Source organism: Schistocerca piceifrons, chromosome 8 (assembly GCF_021461385.2).
Source record: "Schistocerca piceifrons isolate TAMUIC-IGC-003096 chromosome 8, iqSchPice1.1, whole genome shotgun sequence".
Classification (NCBI taxonomy): Eukaryota; Metazoa; Arthropoda; class Insecta; order Orthoptera; family Acrididae; genus Schistocerca; species Schistocerca piceifrons.
Genome location: NC_060145.1, coordinates 374034251 through 374043156, shown reverse-complemented (window position 1 = coordinate 374043156; position 8906 = coordinate 374034251). Strand labels below are relative to the sequence as shown.

Here is an 8906-nt window from a genome sequence, read left to right as displayed (position 1 = left end):
CTGAAAGAAGTGCAGAGGCTTCCCTATCCAGCACAATCTGTGAACTTGTCTCCAATCGAGCACGTATGGGGTGTGGTGGAGCGAGAAGTGACTTATTGCGACTCGTCAGCCAACAACTTTTATAGAGCTACGTAAACAGATCGATCAGGCTCGGTACAACGCATCCCACGACAGTAATTGCCATCTGTATGACCAACTACATGCCGAAGTCAGTGCCAGCACTGCAGCCCGTGGAGCCTACACTACATTTCAAGATGGGTTTTTCAGCTGGAATCGATACCTGGTACCTCAAAATCGCTTATGATACTGATCTGTAAATGTAATCATTCCATGTATTCCATATGCACCGTTGCAACAATAACTCTTGAGTTATTTGATAACCTCTAAAAAGGTGAACTATTTTTTTCTTTTTTTTTTTTTTAATCAACGTTTGGGCAGGAACACCAATGATTGGACAAAGGCCGTTAAACTGGTGAGTCGCTGTCGACTACTTAATTTCATGAGTTTAAAATCATTTTTGTAGCTATATGTGTAGATGACTTTCGTCAGTAATTAGTGGTTATGAAAATGTAATGTATGCTGAAAAAAGAAGTAAGGAATAATTAAGTCATAACGTTTTAGTAAACACACTGTCCGCGGCTCGTGGTCTTGCAGTAGCGTTCTCGCTTCCCGCGCACGGGGTCCCGGGTTCGATTCCCGGTGGGGTCAGGGATTTTCTCTGCCTCGAGATGACTGGGTGTTGTGTGTCGTTCATCATCAGTTCATCCTCATTCACTCGCAAGTCGCCGTAGTGGCGTTAAAGAACTTGTGGAGCGGCGGCCGCACCGCCCCGCGAGGGGTCTCACAGCCACCAGTGCCATACGCTCATTAGTAAATTGCACATATCAAGGAAATTTATATTGTAAGAAACACAAAGAAAGTCTTTCAAGCAATAATAACATCGTTAGCAAGAGAAATTGCAGTCGTAGAACTGGGGGCAAAGAGCAGTTGCGAAGCTCTGTGGTGTGGTACAGATGTGTGTGTGTTCGCGTGCAAATACCAAATGGAGACTGTGCTGGAAAGTGCGTTATGATATGTGGCAGGGCAAAAGAGCGTATATGGGCACAACACACGGTGGAAAGAAGATTGTGGAATTAATGAATACCGTGTGGCTGAAATTTATTCATGCTCTCGCTAATCAAGAAGAGCCTATTGCCAATAATAAATTTCACAATAAGCCTTACATAGTAGCACAAGTAACATAACACAAGTTAAAATCCAGCCAGTACATTTAAAGAGGTGTGTAGTAGCAATGCCAGCGCAAAAGTAACTTTTTTGGAACATTATAGTGTTTTTAGACAAAACATAAACTTTGCGAATGAGACGTTATTGGTTCAAATGGCTCTGAGCACTGTGGGACTTAACATCTGAGGTCATCAGTCCCCTAGAACTTAGAACTACTTAAACCTAACTAACCTCCGGACATCACACACATCCATGCCCGAGGCAGGATTCGAACCTGCGACCGTAGCGGTCGCTCGATTCCAGACTGAAGCGCCTAGAACCGCTCGGCCACACTGGCCGGCGAGACGTTATTGACCCCGTTTGTTGACCATCAGCAGCACCCTTTTATCCTCACCATAACTTCCGAGAATGGCATCAATGAAAGAAACAGTAAAAATAAAAGAGATCCACTTAAATTTACAGTCGCTTTTCAATCAAGTAATTATTGTAATAAAAGTCAGTACTAACTTTAGTTGTTCATATGGTGTTGCATTGCAGCAGAAGACAATCAATTCAAACTGAATATGATTTAAAAGCGATTCTGTAACTGAAGTATGCTGGCTTTCTTATAGTCAAAGCAACTTCATTTTATGTTGTGTTCTACAAATGATGTTATGTAAAATTAATATTGGAAAATAATTGCTGTCATGAATGAAAGTTTTTATGTCATCATTTAAAATGTAGTCAGTGAAGAACAGTAGCTAAATTTGGTCACGATGATGCAAACATCCAAACGGAAAACATTACTGTGAGTTACCTAATACAGCTCAGTTTCTATGTAGTATTGCTAGTTGTTGTATATCATTGGTTTTCATAATTGTACCTAACATCATTTCATTCCAGATTAGCGTCTTTAGTGTTCATGTTACACGTATGTTCTGTCTCACAATTCGAAAGGGTTCATTTTGTTGAGTTGTTCCTCTATCATTATTCCTCAGTATTTGCGTTATTTCAAAGACATTATAGTCATTTACCAAATTTAGCTTTTGCTCGTTTTGTAGCTGGCGACCACTTTTATTCTGCAATGCAAAATCAAACAATTTTTAGTGTGCAAAATTACTGCTAACTACAGTTAATTTTGACTCATTACCAATCATTTGTTTTTTATTTCGATCGTTGCTGTACAAACACACGTGTGACGATGATCAGGTTGTAACTGTCCGCATCCTATCCGTTAGCATTGATTTTCGCATCCGACCCCTTGTTTCCATTAACTACGGAACATTAGGTATATGAGTCACAAAAACTTTTTTAAAAAATGGAGAGTATAAGTACGATACAAGTGTACAGTCTAGTCACGTGTATTTGAAAGTTCACCCGGCACCCACTGCGGTAAAAAGTACCTCATTGAAACAATGCGCCCACTACTATGGAATAGTAATACAAGTTCGAGGAACACTACATGTACATGAAAATTGTTGTGTGTCGCCACAGCTCATCCAACTCAACCGTAATGAGTACGTATGGGACTTCGTCGAACTCAGATGCGCACACCTAGTGTCATCCAGCTCTAACGGTTCCCCGTGAGTTGCTGCCAGAGACGGTCATACGAGGGGCATTCAGTAAGCAGTGCAATACTTTTTTTTTCTCGGCCAATTTTGCCCGGAAAAATGTGGAACTTCTTGGAGGCGTGGTGAAATTTAGTTTCGTAAAGGTCCTATTAGTAGCGCCTCTATACGTAGTCTTTAAGGTGACGTCTGTAGCGAAGGCGCGTTCCAAGAAAAGAGCTGCTATCGAGTTTCTCTTGGCGGAAAACCAGAGCATCACAGATATTCGTAGGTGCTTGCAGAATGTCTACGGAGACCTGCCAGTGAACAAAAGCACGGTGAGTCATTGGGCGAGGCGTCTGCCATCATCAGCAATGAGGTCCTGTCCGATGTCTCGCGTGCCGGCCGGCCTCACGCAGCTGTGACTCCTGTAATGTTGGAACGTGCCGACTGTCACACTGGAGGTGATCGATGGATCACAGTCAAACACCTCGCTGCTAAACTGGACATCTCTGTTGATAATTTTTGGACAACATGGTTGTGGACAGAAGTAGCGATTAGTACGATTAATCAATAATTCAAAAACAGTCGTAATCGCATTTATTATTATTATTATTATTATACCACCAAACGGTTTCAAACCGAGGTAGGGGTCATCTTCTGGGCGTTTACACCATTGGTCGACTGCTGGTGGTGTCACTCCTGTCTACGTAACGGCAGGAAACTATCTACGTAGACAGGAGTGACACCACCAGCAGTCGACCAATGATGTAAACGCCAAGAAGATGACCCCTACGTCGGGTTGAAACCGGTTGGCGGTATAATAATAATAATAATAATGATAAATGCGATTAAGACTGTTTTTGAATTATTGATCTGTTGATAATGCTGATACATTCGTCCTCCCTCGTGGTGCAACGATCAACCCTGAAGTGTATTGTACTACCCTCAGGAATTGAAGGAACGACCTCAGCGTGTTCGACGCCACAAAAATGCGGCCGAACTTTTTCTTCCCAGCAAAAACGCAAGGCGTCACACAAGTCTGTGCACCCGAGAGACCGAGCTCACAAAACGTCAGTGGACTATTCTTCCTCAGCCATCGAACAGCCTAGATCTCGCACCTTCCGACTTCTATCTGTCTAGCCCAATGAAGGATGCACTTTTCAGGAAGCAGTATTTGGATGACGGGAACATTATTCATGCAGGCACTGGCTCCGACGTCAACCAGTAAAGTGGTGCTATGCGGGTATACAGCCGTCCCCCCCCCCCCACCCCACCCTCACCCACCCACACCCAATAAACAAGTGTACGGTCGTCGCATTGAACGGAGATTATGTTGAAAAATAGGCGTTTGTAGCCAAAAGAGTGGGAAAAATTGGTGTGTTGCAATCTTGAAAGAAAAAACAACCTTCTTTCAGAAAAAAATGTTGCATTACCTATTGAACGTTCCTCGTGATGAGATGGCTTTTCCCTATGTACACACTACACTTCAGGTTACGATTTGTCACGTCAGGAAGAAAGGGTGAGGAAGGTTCTAGAAAGGTCTCTTCAATTCACTTGCTCATTGATAAAAGGAGTCTTCATAGCATCGAAACGAAATAAATAAGGACACAGGTAATTACATCATGTTAACCGTAAATGACATTTTTTCTTGAGCCAACATAAATCTTGGAACAATAGGTAGAACGTTAATAAATTTATTTCTTTGCACAATTTTTGAGAATTTCACAACCCTTAAATCACTATGAGCAACAAAAAAAATTGGATACTTGTCACTAATAATTAGCATAATTAGCATGAGATAATGGCACGTAAATATGTAAAATACAAATTTATTATTCAATGTATACATTTGATCGATGCTCAGCACAAAGACAGCGCTCAAAAGCATATGTATACATATTGTGTGTCTGTAGGTGTGTGTCTTAATGTGTGTGTGTGTATGTGTGTGTGTGTGTGTGTGTGTGTGTGAGAGAGAGAGAGAGAGAGAGAGAGAGAGAGAGGTAGACAAGGAGAGAGTGGAGAGGGTGGGGGATGAAAATTACTTTGACAACTATTGTGTTTATTCCCTGCCAACACCAAGGAAGGTTCGTGAGTCATTTCCTCAACGTTTTCTAGCTGCATGACCCTCTCTGGTAGAAAAGTACTAACGATGAAACTGAATAGCGTCTTTTTCCAATGACGATGTTCATAGTTTTCGTTGCATTATTCTCTACATCATGTGAAACACATCTAGAGCTAGTTATTTAATTTACAGGCGCAGAATATCGACTCGCGCACTGAAGGAGACTGTCACCTTTCTGTGAAAGTCATTGAAGAGTTCTTCCAGTAAACACAGTGTCAGCACCTCCAGCGAACTGTCTCACTTGGCTGTGAACGTGGAGAGACTGGAGTGTGACGTGTGTTCTATGTGGCCGCCTCGTGCTCCCTGTGTGCCAGTCCTCTTCTACACAAACAGCAGCCACCACAGAAGCAGAAGTATCAGCGCCACACCAGTCGATATAAGAGTGTAGTGCATTATCTTGAGCCTAGAACAGTTCACATTACCATAGAAACTGAGCCGCAGAATATCATCAGCATAATTACTCTCCCCATAACTGTTAGTAGTAGTAGCAGTGGTAGCTTTATTCATCTGTAGATCTCTTTTTACAAGGATATAGGATACGTCAAAGTATTTACAAATTTAGACCAATTTAAAGTAAGCTAATTCGTATACACACATATTTACAGACTGCTAGTTAGAGAAAATCATTAGATTTACTCTTGGTATACAATAATTTTTTTTACAAATAACTTATTAAATAATGTAATGCCACACTGTTCACTCATATCTCACTATCGGTCACTGCACACACTATACACACATTGTTTCATAACACTTCACTCACTACACACACACACACACACACACACACACACACACACACACACACACACACACACACACACAAACTGGTGGTCTCTGGGTCATTTTCTGTACCGCACTTTCCATTTGCTATCCTGAAGAACTCAGTCAGCATCCCTCCATAATGAGTGAGATGGTGAGCTCAGAAAGAGGGAGAAGTGTTAGTATTGTGCTATGCAAAACTTGGGGGCAAGTATTTCTAGAAAGGAAAAAAGAAGGAAAATAAACATAAAGTGAAGCTGTTATGTGGAATGTTGGATGTTTTATAATCATTAATATTATTTATTTGTATAACATTTTTTATCAAATCCCTACTCTGTTTTATGTAAGTAATTCTTCAATGTATAAAATGTATTGCCTAAAAGGTACTTTTTAGCTGCCTTTTTAAATAAGTGTATCTTTGCAATTTCCTTAATCTCTTTTGGTAATTTATTGTACACTTTCATTCCTCGATAGAAAATGTTGTTTTGAGTTTTATGTTTATTTTTTCTTGGTAAATGTAAGTTGGGTCTAGCTCTTGTTCCATGGTCATGGACAGAGCTGTTTGTGCAGTAATTACCAATTTTATTTTTGATGTGTACAACTGACTGGTAAATGTATTCACATGGAGCAATTAAAATCCCCAGTGTTTTGAACAAATATTTACAATGAGCTCGACTAGTATTTTTGGTTATTATTCTTATGGCTCTCTTCGGATTTTTTAAAATTGTGTTCATATTTTTTGCGTTTGTGAAGTGTTGGCAGAAGAGCCAACACCGTGTTGCTAGAGGAGGCCGAAATGCACGCTTTTAAGCTCACGCAGGCTGGCGTGAGGTCTGGAACAGGTCAGAGAAATAAGACTAGCAAAACAGGAGGTAACTGGTAGAATACTTAACTTTAATCCATAAGTGGTGTACATCGGTCTGACGGTACAGGCATCACAAGTTAAATATCTATTGATAATGGCGCCTTGCTAGGTCGTAGCAAATGACGTAGCTGAAGGCTTTGCTAACTATCGTCTCGGCAAATGAGAGCGTATTTGTCAATGAACATTTCCTAGCAAAGTCGGCTGTACAACTGGGGCGAGTGCTAGTACGTCTCTCTAGACCTGCCGTGTGGTGGCGCTCAGTCTGCAATCACTGACAGTGGTGACACGCGGGTCCGACGTATACTACCGGACCGCGGCCGATTTAAAAGCTACCACCTAGCAAGTGTGGTGTTTAGCGGTGACACCACAGTTTGTTCCCCAAAAAAGAATGCCATAGCTAAGATGTGAGTGTACATATGAATAATATGTAACTAAAAGACACTGCATGTTACACACTGATGGCAGGATTCTAAGGGCATAACATGCTGATGACATTCTGTTTGCAAGTTCCTTTGTGTGTTCACACCACTTCAACTGAGAATCAATATTCCTTCCTAGAAATTTTGCATTTGTTACACAGTCTATATAGGTGCCATATACATTTAATTTAACATTGTCATTTTTCCTCTTCAAACCAAAATTCATGGCATTAGTTTTCTTTACGATCAGTGTCACTTTTTTGCTTATTGGCCAATCATAAACTTCCTTGAGAGTTTCTTTTACTTTCTCGGCAAGGAGTTCCCTTGTTTTCTCAGTGACTATAATATTGCTGTCATCAGCACAGAGAATTTTTTCACCATGAGTAATACTACTGGGAAAGCCATTGATGTATATCAGTAACAGTATTGGTCCTAATATGCTACCTTGCGGAACCCCTACATCAACGTATTTTGAGTCTGGTAAGTGTTTTACTAAAGGTTTAGATCTATTTGAAGTTTGTGTTATCTCTACTCTTTGTACCGTATCTGTTAGGTATGATCGAAACCAGTCATTAGCTACCCCTCTTATTCCCATTGTTTCTAATTTATTTAATAGAATCTTGTGGTCGACTTTATTAAACGCCTTAGAAAGATCCAAAAATATGTCTGTGACACACTCATCTTTATCAAGAGCATCAAGTACAACTTTTGTGGTTTCTACTATGGATGACTCCGTATTTTTGCCACTTTGGAAACCAAATTGTGATTCGCTTAAAAGATTGCCTATTGCAAGCCTTTCTCTTGTGTGTTCTGAGTATTACGGCTAGTGATTTCCATACTGGGGAAGTCTGCGACAATTACCGATCGGAACTACAGTGCCAGAGCTCTCTAGAAGAATTTGAAACAACTGCGAAATAACACCAACAGCTAACTCCAATGTAAGATCTATATGTACTTTATTCAGCCGCCAACATCATGTTTCCTGATACATTATCAATACAACTCGTGCTAAAAATGACGTTTTAGACACATATTTGATTTGGTGTGTGTTGGCTTCTCTGCATGCTTAATGTTTTTGTGTTTTCAATTCATAACTTGAGAAGTTTAACATTTTTCACATATGTTCAGTCCATGACGTTTATGAGTACGCACAACAAAATATTGATGCTCCCTTACTTCATGGGTTCCATGTTTTGTGATTGGCTGACATAAGCAAACCGAGCAGCTCTCATGTTGAATTAAGTGGCTGCGAAGCTAAGATTCCGTAATTTTGCCTTTCGTATTCATACATGTGTATTACGTAACATGTTGTTTAAGTGACACAATGCAGTAAAGATCTCTTAAATTTCGTATGGCTTTTGATGCAAAACTATCAGGAAATGTGATGTCAGCGGTTAAACATGTTGCCATAGAATAATGGTACATTGTTCTGTTGAAATTACTTACTTATATACATTAGCCGTGTCATTTTTTCAATGCTTCGTTGTGTTAAATTGTCAAAAAATGTGACGTCTGTGGCTAAACATGTTAACGTAACTCAAAGGAACGTTGCTCAATTGAAATTATGTGCTTGTATACCATTGTCTGGATTTGCATTGTTTTTGTTCTTAATTGATATTTTGATCAGGACTAGCATACCAGGTTCCTTCACTTCCGCCCCAAACTATTGTTCCAAATTTTTGTCTAATAAATTCCACACTCAACTCATATTCTGCTGTTTTCAGACTCGCAGTATTGTACAGTTATTCGTGAGACAACAAAACTCACAAGAACTTTGGAAAAATACACTCACAAAAAGAAATTTGCCAATAAAGCACCTTATCTTGCAAACACCGTCAACAAGTGAGGAAGTTCTTAGCAACTGTATAGGTAACGGTACATGATTCGTGTGCTTATTTTCTCTATTTATTCGTGAAACTCTCGCTATGTGTTGCCACTTACGTTGCCGTATCCTAGCGCACTCTAGTGAGACTTCTAAGAACTTA

At 40.2% G+C, this 8906-nt stretch overlaps 1 protein-coding gene across 1 annotated transcript in view; it reads right to left on the bottom strand.

Moving 5' to 3' along the window:
* Positions 1 to 4519: 4519 nt before the first annotated feature.
* The window catches only part of LOC124711690 (fatty acyl-CoA reductase wat-like), a 247649-nt gene continuing 243262 nt past the window's right edge, over positions 4520 to 8906 (bottom strand). The window contains exon 9 of the mRNA XM_047241889.1: positions 4520 to 5278. Coding sequence (XP_047097845.1) covers positions 5197 to 5278 — 82 coding nt within the window. The 3' untranslated portion in view covers positions 4520 to 5196. The remainder of the gene's footprint in view (positions 5279 to 8906) is intronic.